At 55.9% G+C, this 18,350-nt stretch overlaps 1 protein-coding gene across 2 annotated transcripts in view; it reads right to left on the minus strand.

Moving 5' to 3' along the window:
• The window catches only part of LOC105473177 (TNF receptor superfamily member 1B), a 43,136-nt gene that overhangs the window by 18,094 nt on the left and 6,692 nt on the right, over nt 1-18,350 (minus strand). For both annotated transcript variants that reach the window (XM_011726835.2, XM_011726834.2), the window contains exons 2-3: nt 2,907-3,006; nt 757-885 (exon numbers count right to left, since the gene is read on the minus strand). In XM_011726835.2, coding sequence (XP_011725137.1) covers nt 757-885; nt 2,907-3,006 — 229 coding nt within the window. The remainder of the gene's footprint in view (nt 1-756; nt 886-2,906; nt 3,007-18,350) is intronic.

An 18,350-nucleotide genomic window follows, 5' to 3' on the forward strand; every position in this document is an offset into this window, starting at 1 on the left:
CACACTGCCCTCCCAGCCAGCCCAGCACTCCCAGACAGCTCTGATCTCCAGGAGGCTGATGGACCGCCTCAGCATGGGGTACACACAACACTGGGTAGAGTCCCGCAGCAGGACCTGCAGTCCTGCTACTCCCCGCGGTCCCGCTCCTCCCCCGCGGTCCCGCTCCTCCCCCGCGGTCCCGCTCCTCCCCCGCAGTCCCGCTCCTCCCCCACAGTCCTGCAATCCCGCTCCTCCCCCGCAATCCCGCTCCTCCCCCGCAGTCCCGCTCCTCCCCCGCAGTCCCGCAATCCCGCTCCTCCCCCGCAATCCCGCTCCTCCCTGAAGTCCCGCTCCTCCCCCGCGGTCCCCCTCCTCCCCCGAAGTCCCGCTCCTCCCCTGCAGTCCCGCTCCTCCCCTGCAGTCCCGCTCCTCCCCCGCAATCCCGCTCCTCCCTGAAGTCCCGCTCCTCCCGGCAGTTTCGCTCCTTCCAGCAGTCCTGCTCCTCGCAGCACGAGCATGCGCACCACTCTCCCAGGCACCACCACCTCAACCCTCACGTGGGCACAGTTCTCCCACCGCCTGCCCCGTGGGGCTGTGAAGAGGCTTTGGTGAGACAGGAGGAAAACGCCAGTGGTAAGGGTAAACAGTTGCACCTGTGCCACTTCCAACAACCAGCCTGGGGTAACTCCAGACAGCTGGAAGCCAAAGAGGCTGGCGTAGCGGGGGGATGTTGGAGGCAGGGGTGTGAAGGCCCCCCCTTTCTCTGAACCTACTCACCAGAGCTACAGCGGGAGCCGCAGCTCAAGCACTCGGGAACCCAGTTCCAGAGCTGGGTGTATGTGCTGTCCTCACAGGAGTCACACACGGTGTCTGAGGTCTTGGTACAGAAGACTTTTGCATGTTGACCTGAGGAAGCAAGGGCCAGAGGTCTCAGCCGGGCGGGGCTTCTGCCAGGACCCTGGGCTCATCCAGTGTCCCCACAAAGTCCAGAGTTCTAAAGCCCAGGCGGGAAGGCTATTCTGTGGAGTTCCAATTCCTCAGAATCATCTCCCATCTAGTATTGTACCAGCTATCACGCCATTTCTGAACCCCTTCTGCTCAAAAATAGATTCCTCTCTGCTCTTTCCAGATGCTTGAACCTCCACCTCTGGAGACCTATTATCAGTCAATCGCCCTTTAGTAAGAACTAGCCTGCCAGTTTCTTCCTTCTTGATAGATGGCCAACATTCTCCAGCTAGGGGCATGAATGACAGAGGGAACAGGTAGTAAGAATGTAGTCCTTGGTATCCTATCAAGGACAAGGGCATGGGCCTGGAGAGCAGGTATGCCAGGGACGGGGAACACTGACAGAAACCTTTAAAAAAAGGTTGACTCAGTAACTTTTTTTTGAGACAGAATCTCGCTCTGTGGCACAGGCTAGAGTGCAGTGGCACAATCTCGGCTCACTCTGCCTCTCAGGTTCAAGCAATTCTCCTGCCTTAGCCTCTCAAGTAGCTGAGATTACTGGCGCCTGCCACTATGCCCAGCTATTTTTTGTATTTTTAGTAGAGACGGGGTTTCACCATGTTGGCCAGGCTGGTCTTAAATTCCTAGCCTCAGGTGATCCACACACCTAGGCCTCTCTAGGAACTTCTTAAAGAGATCCTTCCAGTTAATAAAAGAAAGAAGAGAGTCACTTTCCCTGGGGTGTCTTAAAATGGCTAGGGATGGTGACAGGTACTTATATGCCCACCTACATCTCAAGGTAACGGCTCAAAGCCCTCCATTGGCTCCCAGACAGAATAAAATCTAAACTCCTTAACCATGGTCCCTGCTCACTCCTTCCTCCTCCTCCCCAACCGTACTCGCCTTCGCTCATCCTGGGCCACACACGCTGGCCCTACTATTCCTTCAGCTCACCAAACAGGCTCCGACTTCAAGCCTTCGCACGTGCTGTTGCTTCCTCCTGGCACACTGTTCCCTGTACACGCGCGTGATCTGCTCCCTCACCTCCTGCAGGCCTCTGCCCAAATGTCACCTCCGCAGAGAGACCTTCCCAGACCACCCAACAGGATGTCCTGCTCTGTCTCCCCCAGCTTACCTGACCTTGTCTTTCTACAGCACTTAGACAGGACCACACGTCTCCTAATTTGTCTGTCTGCATCACATTAAAATGCAGACTCCACGAGGGCAAGGATTTTGTCTGCCCTGCTCTCTGTGTATTCGCAGCACTTAGAACACACAGCAGATACCTTATAAACATGACATGAATAAATACAGACACAAATGAATAGATGGAGAGCACCGGGAGTCAGGCTACCTGGCTCCACCAACTGTGGCTGGGCCTCAGGTCTACCATCTGTGAAATGGGTAAGCATTCACAGAGTCAGTCAAATATGCACTGAGTGCCTACATGGCATTGTGCCATGTGCTGGGGATTCAGCAGAAAACAAGCCCCAGTCCCTGCCTTGGAGGAGCACACAGTGGAAGCAGCAAGAAGAGGGATCGGGCTCTAATCACACAGCGAGGAAAGAGCTGCCATGGGAACATCAGGGGCCAGTGAGAGCTCAAAGGAGGCAGCACTTGTCTTTCAAGCTGAGTGCTGCCTCCTCCAGGCAGCCCTCCCTGACTCCCCCAGGAGCTAATTTAGGCTCCTCCTTCCCCTCCTCCTCCGGCTGGGCAGTGTGGGGCAGACAGGCTTCCTGGAAGAGGGGATATCTTCAGCTGAGGTCTACAGGGCAAGTCAGAGTTAATCAGGGAAAGGGAGTTGGGAAGTGTGGCAGGAAGAAGGAACAGCGTGTTCACAGGCCCAGAAGCAACAGGGAGCATGGGCCGGTGCACAGAACCAGGAGTTCAGTAAGAATCAAGGGCCATGCCCCTGCACCGCAGCCCCTGCACACACACGCTCCCCCAGGGCATGGGCCCCGAGCCCCCGCGGCTGCCCTTACCCGGCGGACACTTGCTGCAGCACATCTGAGCTGTCTGGTCATAGTATTCTCTGAGCCGGCATGTGCCCCCGGGCTCCGGGGCGTAGGGTGTAAATGCCACCTGGAAGGAAGAAGGGAAAACTGCCATCAACAGGGCCGCCCTGGGTTCTGCCATGCCTGATGCCCAGGTCTCCACCCTGCAAATGTTTGGCCCTCCCCCTGCCCGGCGGCGCTGATGATGGATGGGGAAGTTCCTCCCCCTGGAGCAGGGTACAGGAAGCGGAGCTGGTGCTTTCTTTTACCTCTCCTGCCTCCCCACCTTGGTGTAGCCTACTGTCTGCAGGCAGAAGCACGGAGTCTGCTGGCCAGAGGGCAGGGCTGCCTTTAGGCCTTCTCCAGTGCTGGGTGACCCCTAACTCTACCTAGGACAGATATCCAGAAGATGGTGGCCTTGGTCACAGAGAACCAGGGTTCTCAGCACAAAGCTGCCCTCCACCGAGGATACCTCTCCTTCCCTCCCACACTGGAAACATCCCTTGGTCTTTCAAGATGCGTGCTGCCTCCTCCGAGAAGCCCTTCCTGACTCCCGGAGGTTAATTCAAGCTCCTCCTCCTCCTCCGGGCCCTCTCTAAACATGGAATATGACCCCTCTTAACAGTCATCTCATTGTTCTGGAATGGTTACTTGCTTGTCCTTCCGCCCACTGTAGGTATGTCTGCCCACACCTGTGTACACCCACACACTCATGTCATGCAGACAGCAGAGGTGGCAGCCTTGTCATCTCTAGACCCTCAATCTCTCACATGGGACCCACCGCAGAGCCGGTACTCATCAGCCGAATGTTGGTTGATGACCATGACAATCGTTGCCATTTCTGAAGCACCGCCTAGGTACCAGGCACTGTTCTAAGCGTTTTCACTGCTGGAGTTGGTGGGTGCTGTTGTACCCCACTCAGACCCCTGCTGCCAGCAGGGCACCTCTCCCCCAGCTGCCGTGGGTGTTGGCTGATAATGAATGCCCCACAGCCTCAAGGCGGGACCCACCCTGGTACAATTCATGGTCCAGAGCCACCTCCATGGTGTCGGGCTGAAGCGGGTGAACATGTCCCTGCTAGGCCCCCTCCCCTGCCCTGTCCTGCCTGCTTCTCCTGGGAGCCCTCCCTAGTAAATCACTTTCACAAAGATCCCTGCCTCAAGCTCTGCTTCTAGAAGACCCTACCTGAGACAGGTGTGTGGTCTCAACAAGACTTCCCAACCACCCAGTGAAGACGGAGACAGTTTCCCTACTGCAGCCATGTTATAGAACAGGAAACTGAGGCCTGAGAGGGCAGGTCACCTGCCCAAGGTCCCAGACCCAGTAGGTGACAGAGAAGGGTTTGGACCTGGGTCCCATCTGACTTCACAGCTCACAATCTCAACCACTGAGCTGGATGCCTCCAGGAAGAGATGAACAGCGTAATGAATGGAAAAAGAGAGGGGGCTGGGTGTGAGGCCGAAGCACGCGGATCACTTGAGGTCAGGAGTTCGCGACCAGCCTGGTCAACATGGCAAAACCCTATCTCTACTAAAAATACAAAATTATCCCAGCGTGGTGGCACGTGCCTGTAATCCCAGCTCCTCTGGAGGCTGAGGCTAGTTGACAAAGCGAAACTCCACCTCAAAAAAAAAAAGAGGGGAGAAAAGAGAAAAGCAAAGCCACCCAGAGAAGCTGCAGCCCTGGACAGAGGGACAGACACAGAGCCCTCCTCCGTCAGGTCTCTGAGTGACCCTCCAGGAGTGCAGAACTGCGGCACTGTCACCACTGTGCCTTCCCAGGACCCCTGGGAGCAAGCCCGAGTGCTGCCTTCTCTCCTGAAAGATTGAGGTTGGCAGTCCGGGTTTTCAGGGACAAGCACTAATTAGCCACCTCTACCAGGCTGAGAGCAAGCTCAGAATGGAGACAGTCACGTGTAGGCAAACGTGGGTGTGAACACATCTGTACAAGCACAGAGGGTGTACACACATGCCCCAAGTCCTTCAGGGGCCCCCACAGATACGTCACCTGGAAGTGACCAAAGGGCAGTTCTAGGAGGTCAGAGCCAGGGCTGGCGCCTTCCCCACTGTATTACCAGCGGCAGTCATGTGGCCAGTACAAGATCAAGATCCATAACCTTTAGTGAACGAGTGATGGGGCCTCTCCATAGATAAGGATACAGGGAGTCAGAAAGAACTGGTTTCAAATCCTCACTCCACCACTTAGTGGCTGTGTGGCCTTAGGCAAGTGCCTTAACCTCTCTGGACTCCAGTACCTACCATAGAGGAGCAGAGGAGATACTAAAAATATTTCACGAACCAGCACAACGTGGGCACGGACCTATCCTGGACTTCAGCTGTCAGTAAGCCAGTCAGAGCAGACAGCAGCCGGGACACCTAGCACCACTGGGCCAGTGCAGACCTGGCCAAGTTTCTACCAGCCAAGGTGGCAGGTGGATTCAGTGTGCCTCCTCCTCCCCTTCCTCCCAGCACTGCCTGGGAGTCAGGACCGTCCGGAGTCAGGGGCTGCTGAGCCCTTGGCTGCGCCTGTAGCAAGTGACAAGCAGGCCTAGAAACCCAGCAGTCTCCCACCCCGGCCTGGCCAGCCTACCCTGGCTGCACCCCTTGGTGCCAACAGCTGGAACCCCTCAGCGGGAACAACCCAGAGGAGCTGGGGCTTCCTGCTGTGGAGTAATTTGCCATTCTTCTGACCCCCAGGCCTTTGCCCCAGCTGACTTCTGTGCCTGGAACCGTCTGGTGCTTCCTATAACAAATTCCATGTGTCCCTTAAGAGCCCTGCTCAGGCAGCAGCCTCCCTCCTGAAGGCTTCCTGCCTGCACCCCACCCTGAATGAGTCACTCAGGCCCACAGTCCCCACCTTCCTCCCTCACGGCTCTCGCTGACAGCACTGCTGTGAGGTTACCCACCTGCGCCCCCCGCTAGATGGGAAGCCCCCCTGAGGCTGCAGGCTGGGGGTTACCCTTTGCTGTTGCCCCATAGCCTAGCACGGGGTAGGTGCTCAGCAGCTGCTAGTCCAAACTGTGGGCGGGGTTACAATGTCCTTTCCAGGAGGGATCTAACTCCAGCGCCAGGGCCGCAAAGCTCAAACACAGATGCACTTTCCACCCTGGCCTGCCCCGGAGGCCCACTCCAGGCCCATCAGCTCTGGTGAATTCTGGGCACGGGCAGTGGGAACCATGCTGCATAATGGGGTCTGAAGAAGTAACTTCAGCCCCCATCTGGAGCCTCAGTTCGCCTGGGCACGGTGCTGCCATGCACACTCGGTCCCAGGACTCCTCCCCACCTGGTTTGCTGCTGGAGGAGACTCCCAGGCACCCGAGACAAAAGGAGAAGCCTTCTCAGGTGTTCCCACAGTGTATGGGGGAGCTCACTGCCTGTGTCCAAAGCACCCAGGGGTGCCTGTCATGAATGCCAACCCCCACTCCCCAAACAAGTGCAGAATCTCAGGGGTGGGCCCAGGAAACTATACCATTAAAAAAAAGAAAAAGAAAAAGGAAATCTCCCCGGTGATTCTCATGCTCCTTTGCAGAACACGCTCTGATTATGTGGCCCCCTGGATTGAGCAAGGTGACCTGGGGGAGGGGTGGCGGAGGGGCTCATGGTCACCATCCGGCATCCAAAGGCTCTGGGAGCCCCTAACCCAGAGAAATGGCAGCCTCTGCAGCTCCCTCTGCACAAGCCATTCCATCGAATACTAACTGTGGCAGAGGGTCTGCCTGGCCCTCAGCAAACCCCCAAACTGCCTTCCCTGAAGGCTATTGCTGGGCACTTCCCCAAGGGCAGGGGCTATGCCTCCGCCCTCTGACTGAATGGCCTCCCAGACGCAGCTGCCTCTTCCCTCAGATCACATCCCCCAGGCACGGAGGGGCTGCACCTCTTCCCTGGCAGCCCCCCACCCCGCACAGTGGCCAGCACAGGTCTCGTGGGAATCCTGCATCCCGCAGGCTTCATCCCCACGAGTGTCCTTGGGGTAACCAGGGGAGCCCCTCACTCCTTCAGGGCCTGAGAACCACATGGCCAGGGCAGCTCCAGGCAGCAGCAAGAAATCCCACCCTGGCTGGGGAAGGGTTTCCTGTCAGGGCTCAAAGGGCCTGATGGGAAAGAGCCCTGCAGTGGCCAAGTTTGGGCTCTTGAGAGCTGCCACGGACAAGGGCTTCTGGCCACTAACGATAGGCAGCTGGACTCCCATGGCCCCCCAGCTGGCTGAGTGGTGACCTCCCACCTCCTCCCCTCCAGGTTCCTCTCTTGTCTGAGGCTTTGCTGTGAGTGACCGTCCCTGGACTTCCTCCCTGGCTCTGTGTGGCTCCAGCCCCCCATAGCTGGCAGAGGGCGCAGGACTTCCTTCCCGGCTCTGTGAGGCTCCAGCCCCCCATAGCTGGCAGAAGGGGTCAGCTCCCTTGAGCAATCTCAGGCCTGTTTATCCTCTTGGACAGAAAAAAAAAAAAAACCCATAGCCTTGTCATGGCTAAACAATGAGGAACAGAAAGCCCCTTGGCAAAGCAGAACAAAAGGTCACTCCCTCCACAGCAGCAGTCCCCGGGAGCAGGGGGCTGGGCCCAAACCACAGCCCTGGGAGCCGGCCTCTGGTCAACACAGGGGCCCCCTTGGAGGTCCCCAAAACATGGCAAGCATTCTCTAGGAAATGCGGGGCTATGGAAGCTTCCAGTTCCTTTGCTTTGGGTTGGGGAGGCTCCATTCACACCCCACTCACCCCCCAGGGGATCTTCGACATGTTAAAATGAGGAAATAAGTTAGATAGTACTTGATTCAGTCAGCGTGTTTAGCAAACTACAATCGTCCAAAATATGGGGGGCTCGAGTGAAAAACTGAAAGTCACTGATGAGGGTTAACTGGCCATTTATTTAACAGGCAGGGAATCTGAGACCCAGTGGTGAGGGAATTGGAGAGGATGGATGGATGGATGGATGGATGGATGGATGGATGGATGGATGGATGGATGGATGGATGGATGGATAGATAGATAGATAGATAGATAGATAGATAGATAGATAGATAGATAGATAGATAGATAAAATAGATAAGAGATAGACAGATAGATAAAATAGATAAGAGATAGATAGATAGATAAAATAGACAGATAAGAGATAGACAGATAAAATAGACAGATAAGAGATAGATAGACAGATAAAATAGACAGATAAGAGATAGGTAGATAGATAAAATAGTAAGAGATAGATAGAATAGACAGATAAAATAGATAAAATAGACAGATAAAATAGACAGACAGATAAAACAGATAGATAGATTAGATAGATGATAGAGATAATAGAAAGTAAATACAAGATAAATAGGAGAGAGAGACAGACAGAGACAGACAGAGAGAGAGACAGAATAGATAAAAGGAAGGAAAAAAGAAAACTGCACCTAAATCTAACATCCAATTGGTGAGGCAGGTCTGACTGTGCCCATTGCACAGATGAGATAACAGAGATGGAAAAAGGCAAAGCCACCTCCCCTGGTCTCCCAGAGACTTTGGGCCATGCCAGGGCCAGGATGGTGGCAAGCGGAGAGAGGACTATGGATAAGAAGCTCGTCAGGGCCCACCCACAGGCTCTGAACCATCTCCCATCTGGGTCCACAGCTCCCATTTCCCCTCCTCCAGATTGGGCTCCCTCCTCTAAGACAGGTAGAACCTGCAGTTAGCAGTAGCTCATCGGTTCCGGGCAACTGTGCGTGTTACACCCACTGTCTGGTTTTCTCACTGACATTCACAGGTGCTCAGGGAGACAAAGCAGCGTGCCCGAGGCTATGGCAGGAGAGCTGCAATCCTTGCCACCCCCAGTCCTGCCTCCCTTCTCTTGGGGCCCAGAGAGCTTCCCTTCCCCCTCGACATAGACACAGACCCAGGACTCCAAGGGCCCCGGAGCTGAACGGCCCAACCTCAGCAGCTCCTCCCACCATGCAGCCTCCATCCCAGATGGGAGCTGTCTCTGTCACCCAGGGGTTAGACTCCCACCCTGTTGCTCCTCCAGGTCTCGGCTTTGGCCCTCTGGGGAGGAAGGAAAACAACGGGATATTTGTTAAGCACCTACTATGTGCCAGACCAGATGGCAGGCACTATATAAAATCCCAGTTCCACCCTAAAAAGCAGGTGTGCATGGGCCCATTTCACAGCTCAGGGAGATCAAGTCACTTGTCCATGGTCCATGGAGAAAGTCAGGGGCAAAGGTGAAAGCAGTGATTCATTCATTCATTCATTCATTCATTCATTCAACAGACGTGCTGAGCACCCAGGGTTGTAGGTGCTGGGTAAACAGTCGCATTGAACAAATCAAATCCCTGCCCCCGGGAAGCTGCCGTCTTAGCTGGGGAGACACATGCACGTTCAATAGAGAATTCAAGGTGGTGATAAGAGCTAAGGAAAAGGGTGACACGAGGTGCGGGGCCGGGGCGACGGGGAGATGCCCTTGGCACACTCAGTGCATGGCCAGGAGGTCAGGGCAGTGGGCCCAGAGCGAGTGGGTGAGGGTGAGGATGAAAGCAGCAGCAGAGCATCTACTAGAAGCCTACTTCATGACAGTCATCGGAAGGGCTGTCCCGGCATCATGGCCTCTCTGAATCCTTCCCTGGTCCCCCTGAGGCCAGTCCTATTATTATTCCCAAGTTACAGATGAAGAAACAGCCTCAAAGAGGCCTCCTCACCTCCAGCCCTGCATCTTCTCCCTGGCCAGGAAGACTGGGTTTCAACCCCCAGGCCCGCCCCTACCCCAAAAGATCCTCTGTGTCCTCACTCAAGTGTCCCCTCTGCTGTGGGCAGTAACCAGGTCCTCTGTGCCTCAGTTTCTCTGCCTGTAAAATGACAGTGTGGGCCTGGTTGATGCTCTAAGCAAAAGGACCAACTCTGGGTTCTTAAGGATGGGTGTCAAAGGCTCAGTCCCTCGTGAGACCTCAGGGGTGCTGGGTGGTGTGTGGCTCATCCGCATGAGAGGTGGAGAAACAGCACGAGCTGAGAGGTGGGGGCTGGGATGTGGGGCAGAGTTGGGCTGGTCCTGGGCCTCTGGGAAGGGCGGAGGGTGGATCGGGGGGGCTTCCATGCTCAGCTTCTGCCCCCATCCCCTTTCCCCCAGGGAGGGCAGCCCGAGCACGCGACTTCTGAGAGGAAAGGGCCAGAAATGTCCCCTTTCCCAGGTGTGCTGGACACCCAGCCTTGTAGGAGGGGCGCTGACTTAGGTTAGAGGGTCTACGTGCCTATGGAGAGGTGCCTGGCATGCTCTGTGCACTGCCAGGAGGTCAGGGTAGCAGGTCCGGGGGATCTGGGAGTGTCACGGACTTTCTCTGAGCCTCCACACTGTCACCTGTAAAATGGGAGTCGTACTCCTTGCCCTGTCTCCTCCAGGGGTTCTTGTGAGGAGCAAAGGCGGGGAGGTCTTCACTTGGGTTCATGATCTCCCCGATTCCTAGGGGCTCCATGGTGGTGCCGCAGGGGGCATGCAAAGGCCCTGGTCATAGACCCATGTTACAGAACATGAGAACTGGGCTCTTCCTGCCTTGGTTTTAGCCAAGAACTGGCAAGGCAGGAACACACCCCAGGGCAGCGAACTGCCCGGCTTTAGTAGGGTGCTAGATGGCCTGTGTGGGCCTTGCAAAGGAGGGGGCCTCCAACCTGCCTCAAGGGCAAGTGTGGGGAAGCTGACCTGTGACTCCTGGGGCTGGGAGTTCACCCCCAGGCTGGCACCAGGCCCGTTCCTCAGGAAGCCTTACATTAGGAGACCATGGCAGGGCTGCTGCTGTGATGGTGCGACCGAGGCCTCGGTGGGGCAGAGGAAGAAGGGTGCAACAGGCCAGATGTGGTCCTCCTTGATAGGGACCTTGGGCTGGCTCAAAGGGACTTTGCTCAGAGGAACACTGGAAGGGTGATATGAGTCTGGGTGAGTGGCCAAAACCCAGGGGCCGGGTTCTGTGAGCAGCCCGGCCAGAGGACGATGTGGCTGTGACATCCTGCAAGAAAGTGAGGCTCTGAGAGCTACTGAGGGCCGAGCTCCAGGAAGACAGGACGCCGCAGGTTCCACCCTCCCTGCACGCTGTCCCCTCTCTTCTCACCCCGTCCCCCTCACCCTGGAGGACTCAAGAAGCACAGCTGGTGGACAGGGCTGCAGGTATAAGATTCGCTCAAGACTAGGACTCTGGTGGAGCCGTTAGCTGGTAAGGGGCAGGGCCAGGTGGCCAGGCGGGTCTGATTCTGGAGTCTGCGTCAGCTGTTGGGGAATTGAGCAACCCTGGGCCAACTGACTTGCTGCTTGTCCTGTTCCCAGGCCAAGGCCCTGCGAGTACCCGAGGTGGGGGCCCTCAGTCCCTTCTCCTATTTATAAATAGACAGCAAGAGAGGAAGGAAAGAAGGGAGGCCTGGGGGAGAAGGAAAACGCTGAAAGCACCACATCTGCGGTGCCCTCTGCTCTTCCGGCCGCCTTTAGCACAGCCTTCTTTGGGGGTCTCCATGGGTTTATTGTTATTTTTTAATTTACAGAAAAAGATCGGGTCTTGCTGTGTTGTCCAGACTGGTCTTGAACTCCTGGCCTTAAGCGATCCTCCTCCCTCGGCCTCCCAAAGGGCCAGGATTACAGGCGTGAGCCACTGTGCCCGGCCTTCATGGCTTTTCAATGTTCCGGAGATCCCTTTTAGATGCCAGTACCCTTGGGAAGAGGTCATGCTCCCAGCCTTCCCCAGGGAGCCCGCCCGGGCAGGGATCCACCCGCTTAGAACGGAAGATGATACGGTGGGGAGGTGGCCACAAGGAGAAGCTTCAGGCTTTAGGGGTCGAGACCAACCCTTTACACAGAGCTGGAAGAACAGAGACTGTTCAGGAAAGTACCAGGAAAAGTACCTACTGTGTGCAGGCACAGTACTAGGCACGTTCATATGCCTTCTCTTCATTTTATCCTAGCACTAACGCAATGAGGTCAGGATGACCCCATTTTACAGACGCAGAAATTGAGGCTTGGGAGATTTCGTGCAAATTGTCCAAGGTCATGCAGCCAGTGGGCAGCACCCCAGGAGCTGATGGCAGCGACATCAGCCTCTGTGCCCTCTGACAGTGTTGTACCCTGTGATCTTGTCCCACTCCCTCATTTTACAGACAAGGAGCCCACAGAGGGGAGTGACTCTTCTATGAACACACTGTGAGCAGGGGAGGGTGGTTCAGTGACTCTCCAGCAAAAGGGTCTCCAGGGTCTTAGGGCAGGTGCCAAAGCTGTGGGGAGGGGCAGAGGTATCTGCCCAAGGACCCAGGGACCCCCACACAGCGGAAACCCTCTTCAAGCAATGCGGAAACCACATCATTTGCATGATGGGTCGCGGGGCCCCTAGGGCGTGGTGGGAGGCAGCAAAGGCATTTGGGTCTCAACCTTGGGGGTTCACAGGAGCCCCATGGACTGCAGGGTGCAGCTACATCAGGCCAGGTCGTCACAGCGACGCCAGGGCCGGTGACAGCGGAGGCCCGTCTGCCGTCACGGAGAGGAATGGCGCCCGCGTTAGGAAGGACCGACCACATCACAGGCAGGCAGCCCGGGGGTGACACATCCCACTCCTGACTCGCTGCCTGTGATGTTGCTTTAGAAATGAGCTGGGGGCAGACAGGAAGACTGGGCTGGTATCCGGTTCTTGGAGCCAGGTTTTGTGCTAAATGCCAGGGTACAAAGACGCTGGGCATGGTCCCTGCCTGCAAGGAGCACTGAGTCTAGTGAGAGACGTCCCAGCCTCTCCCACTGTCACCCTCCAAGGGGCCTGCTGATGTCGCCTGCTCCATCTCCCACAACCCCTCCTCCTCACCACCCTCAGCATCGCGTGCCAGCTACAGGCTCCTTGGTCTTGGTTCCCAGCCTTCTTTCCCTTTCAGATGGACCTAAGCCCCCTTCCTACAATCAAGCCTGGCTCTCCTTAAAAGCTTCCAGCAGCTGCCACCACCTGCACAACCTCCTTAACCCCTGCCAGCATCTCCCACCTGTATTCATCACTCGCCTGTTGCCATCACAACACAAAGCGGCGCCTGGCTCCTCCGCCCTCTTCTCCACACCTGTACTGCTGCTGCCTCTGCCCAAACGTCCTCACCCGCCACCCCCCACCTGGCAGGGCTGACTTCTCAGCTTCTTTCAAGAGTTCCCTCTGCCATCATATCGGGGGGTCAGAGGTCCCTCCTAGGGGCTCCTGTGACAACCTGGGTGCATCCCTATACTGCCCACATCCGACCAGTTTTTGGCTAATTATTGGTTCCCTCGTGCCTCCCCCCAACCTTGACAACCTTGTATGGGCGCTGAGCCAGACACGTGGGCTTTGATCCAGTTCTGCCATTCCCCCACCTCCACTTTGTCATCTATAAAATGGCGACAGAAACAGTGCCCCCTTCACAGGGCTTTATGATTCATGAAGTCAGTATGCGTGGCGTGCTCGGCACTGTGCCTGGCAGTGGAAAGAGCTCAGTGTCACCCGTGTGTCTGCTACTCATCGCCCTACACACAGCCAGCACACAGCCCACAGCTGGCATCTCATAGATGCCGAATTGCTCAACACAAGCAAAGTTTTAATTTTCAATTAGTTGAAATGAGCTGGAGCTAGCATGAGAACCGGGCAGGAAATGGACGTACAAAGAGAGGGGGCGGCGTCCTCAGAGCAGCAGACTGAGCGCGCCCATGTTCAGATGACAGCGACTCATGGTCTCCTCCACCACCACCTCACTGGAGGGTGATGTAGGCACAGCGCTCAGGAGCCTGGCCACCTGGGGTGGAGTCTTGGCTCTGCCTCTAGTGAGCTGCAAAACCTTAAGTACGTCGTTTAACCTTTGTGCCTCAAAGGCGTCTTCTGTAAAATGGGGATAATGTTCCCCTGCCCCCAGGTGGCTGTGACAGGGAAGGGCACTCTGTGCATTTAATGCATCGGTCTCTTGCCTCGCACCTAAGAAGCACCCGCTAAATGTCAGCTTTTTTTTTTTTTTTTTTTCTTTTGAGACAGAGTCTCACCCTGTCACCCAGGCTGGAGTGCAATGGTGCGATCTCGGTTCACTGCAACCTCCGCCTCCCAGGTTCAAGCGATTCTCCTGCCTCAGCCTCCTGAGTAGCTGGGATTACAGGGACACGCCACCACACCCGGCTAATTTTTGTATCTTTAGTAGAGACAGGGTTTCACCATGTTGGCCAGGCTGGTCTCAAACTCCTGACCTTGTGATCCGCCTGCCTCAGCCTCCCAAAGTGCTGGGATTACAGGCCTGAGCCACCGCGCCAAGCTAAATGTCAGCTCTTAGCCCTGGGCTCTGTGCCCTGCCAGCAACTGCCTGCCCCTAAGGGAAGTGACAGAGAGCAGCCCTTTTGTTTCCACCTCACAGTCAAGGAAGCCAAAGGTCAGGGAGGAGCTCGAGGGGTCTGGGGGCACAGGGGCAGCAGCGCCAGGCAGGCCCTGGAATCCTGACCCCCAGACCAGTGGAGGTGCAGCCCATTTCACACCTGAGATGAGCAACCAGCCCTGCCCAGTCTCCTGCCCAACCCAGCCGGGGTAACCAGCCAGCAGTGGCTAGGACCGGGCTGGCCCTGTGACTGACTGCAAAAGCTCCAGGGACAAATGGGGCTGACACTGACCAGAATCAGTCCACTGGGGCCAGGCACGGTGGCTCACGCCTGTAATCCCAGCACTTTGGGAGTCCGAGGCGGGTGGATCACTTGAGGTCAGGAGTTCAAGACCAGCAGGGCCAACATGGCAAAACACCATCTCTACTAAAAAAAAAATACAAAAAATTAGCCAGGTGTGGTGGCGCACGCCTGTAGTCCCAGCTACTTGGGAGGCTGAGGTGGGAGAATCGCTTGAACTCAGGAGGCAGAGGCTGCAGTGAGCCGAAGCCGAGATCACGCCACTGCACTCCAACCTAGGCAACAAGAGCAAGACTCCAACTTAAAAAAAAAAAACAAAAAAAACAAAAAAAAAAAACAGAATTGGTCCATTGGGCTCAGGCTCAGGCCAGGCAGAGCTAAGGCCAGAGGGGCCTCATGTTGCAAAAAGCGGGTGGAGAGAGCATGCTCCTCACCTCCTATGTCCCCACCCTACATCCGTGGCCCAGTCTAAAGGCTTCCTCCTCCCTGAAGTCTATCGCCCCTTCCTTCCTGTTCTCTGCTTCTTCACCAACCCAGAGCTGTCACCTAAACCATGGTGACGGCCTCCTCATGGGCCTCCCTGCCTCCAGTCTCTCCATCTCATCTGTGCTTCACATTGAGGCCACAGTGATCTCTGCCCTGTCACTCTCTTGCTCAAAAACTATAATGGCTCCCCAGTGCCTCAACTCCTGATAGGAGGAGTGTGTGTGGTGGCTGAGAGCATGGACACTGGAATAAGGATGCTGGCTTGAATCCATACTCCTTCCCCTCTTAGCAGGCAGCCTTGAAGGTGTTTTGATTTGTTTTCAAATAAAGGAGTTCGTAGACCTCAGTCTTTTCATCTGTAGAATGGGACTGATAAATGCACATACCTCCTGGGGCTGATGGGAAGATTCAATAACACATGTAAAAGTGTTTAGAAAATTCCTCCCAAATTATAGTTGCTACAGTTTTCTCAATGTAATTGCTATTACTACCTCCATAAACTGGCCCTAAACTTACAGCTTCATGTGCTGCTGTCACTGTCCCCAACAAACCTTTGGCTCCAGCTAGGACAGCTGGGACAGTCTAACATTGTCCTCTAATATTCGGTTTTTGTTTTGTTTTGTTTGAGACAGGGTCTCGTTCTGTCACCCAGACGAGTGCAGTGGTGCAATCTCGGCTCACTGCAACCTCCGCCTCTGGGGTTCAAGTGATTCTTATACCTCAGCCTCCCAAGTAGCTGGGACTACAGGTACACACCACCATGCCTGGCTAATTTTTTTTTTTTTTTTTTTTTTTTTTAAGTAGAGACAGGGTTTCACCATGTTGGCCAGGGTGGTCTCGAACTCCTGACCTCAAGTGGCCTCCCAAAGTGCTGGGATTACAAGCGTGAGCCACCTCGCCCAGTCTGTCCCCTAATATTCTTTCCTCCATACCTCCCTCCCCACACCATTCTTTTCCCTGTAGCCACTCATCCTAAACCCGCCTACCTTTCAGGGCTCAGCGGTTAGAAGGCCCCCTGTGTGGGCCTGGAGAAGGGCAGAATCAGGAAGGGGACAAGAAAAGACCAGGGCAATGACCAAAGAACCAAGTCACAACAGGAAGGACGCTGAGCCAAGGGGTGGAGGGGTGATATCTAGGGAGAATGGGATGCAGGAGCGGGGCTTGAGGGAGCTAGGGGGCAGGACAGGAAGGAGCAGGATTAGAGGCTTGCAAGGCTCAGGAAATGACAGCAGGAGCTGCTGGCGATGGGGCCACAGAAGCCTGGGGCCTCTGTGAGCTGCAGCCAGAAACTGGGGCTGGGGTCAGCGGGAGGAGGGGCCAGCAGGGGCACCCAGGGCACTGGTGGGTGTCCTGCTAACTAAGGCAAAGGGCCAGAGCCCTTCCCCAGGGGTTCACAATCAAGTCCACAGCTGGGCCACAGCTGGACCACACCTGGGCCTTCTGAGCTGGGTGACGTGCTGGTGCAATCTGCACTCCACCCCCTGCCCAAAGCCACTTACTCCAGCTGGGGCCAGGGAGGTCCTTGCTAATCTCAAGTGACAGTTGAGGCTGCCGAGGTTCAGAAAGGAGAAGGGAACTGGCCAAGTTCTCCCGGAAGCAGAGGCTGGGCCAAGATGAGGCCTCAGACCCCTGACTCCCGGCCCCAGGCCCCACCCATTCCCATGGCCTCTGGCCTTGCTCCTGAAAGACCTTCAAGAAGGCCTCCCGCTGACAGCTCAGAATATGTCCTCCCTCCTCCCTGTCCACAGCCTGCCTGCCTCCAAATCCCCTCCCGCTCTGCTCTCCCACTCAGGCACACTGATTCTCTGAACCTGTGGCCACATCAGTCTCACTAGTGCAGGGCCATGCTCAGCCTGAAGCAGACAGTGGGCCACTGTCTGGACAGCAAAGGAAAACAAACCAACCCCCTGGGGATTTCTGTACTGTCTTCAGTCAGAGTGGCTGGGTCAAACCCGAGCCCCAGCTCCAAAAGGGACCCACGGAGGAGAGATCCGCTAGGCCTCTCAAGGAGCCAGTACGCCTGAAAGAGATTCACCCTGCGGCCCTCGAAGTCAGGTTACACTGTCTGTTTTCCCAACAGAACATGCCCACTAGTGTCCAAAGAGGGGAGAGGGAGGGCAGCTGGCCCTCCTGGGTCCTGAGAAGGGGCTCTGCAGCCCTCTCCAAACACCCAACGCTTGCTGTGAACTAGCTAACAGGTCTCCTGAATCCAGCAACACAATCAATAATCTAGCAACCATGAACCTCCAGGGTGATAATTCCAACCCCTCCTCCCCCTGCAAAGAAGAAATAGAGGCTGGGCGCAGTGGCTCATGCCTGTAATTCCAGCACTTTGGGAGGCCAAGGCGGGCAGATCACTTGAGGTCAGGAGTTCGTGACCAGCCTGGCCAACATGGTGAAACCCCATCTCTACTGAAAATACAAAAACTAACCGGGTGTGGTGACGCACGCCTATAATCCCAGTTACTCGGGAGGTTGAGGCTGGAGAATAGCTTGAACCTGAGAGGCAAAGGCTGCAGCGAGCCGAGATCATGCCATTGCACTCCAGCCTGGGCAACAGAGCCAGACTCCATCTAAAAAACAAAAAAAGGTCGGGCGCGGTGGCTCACGCCTGTAATCCCAGCACTCTGAGAGGCCGAGACAGGCGGATCACGAGGTCAGGAGATCAAGACCATCCTGGCTAACACGGTGAAACCCTGTCTCTACTAAAAATACAAAAAAATTAGCCAGGCATGGCGGTGGGTGCCTGTAGTCCCAGCTACTCGCACCACTGCACTCCAGCCTGGGCGACAGAGCGAGACTCCATCTCAAAAAAAGAAGAAGAAATGGAGTCTCAGATGCAGGGTGGCTTGTCACAGTCCACAGGAAAGAGGCTAGATGCAAGGGCAGAGCCGGAGCCCTGGGATGCACCGCCAACAGCCCTCCCCCTGCACTCCCCCTGTACACTTGGGGCTCAGGCTTGGAGCAGAAGTAAATTATCTCTTCCAACCCCCCATCAGCAAACAGACACTTCCTCCTCCAGGGCTCACAGCCAAGTACCTCAAACCACAGTGACATCACTGCCACCTGTGACATCACTACACGCCACAGTGGAAAAAGACTGTGGGTCCCAGGGAGGTGGGCCCTGAGCGTCAGAGCCCCAGCCCCGCGGTCAGAGGCTCAGCAGAGGTGATCAAGGCCCAAAGCCCTAAGGGAAGGGGGCAGGACTCAGAACCAGGGCAGAGCAGCCTGCACCCATTACCGGTGACAAAGGGCTTCTTCGAGGAAAACGCCCTCCCTGCTCAAGGCTTCCTTGAACCTGCGGGTTCCCAGACAGCAGGCTCTGCAGTGCCTGCCTCCAGCGAGGACTTTCCCAT

This window comes from Macaca nemestrina, chromosome 1, assembly GCF_043159975.1.
Source record: "Macaca nemestrina isolate mMacNem1 chromosome 1, mMacNem.hap1, whole genome shotgun sequence".
Taxonomy (NCBI): Eukaryota; Metazoa; Chordata; class Mammalia; order Primates; family Cercopithecidae; genus Macaca; species Macaca nemestrina.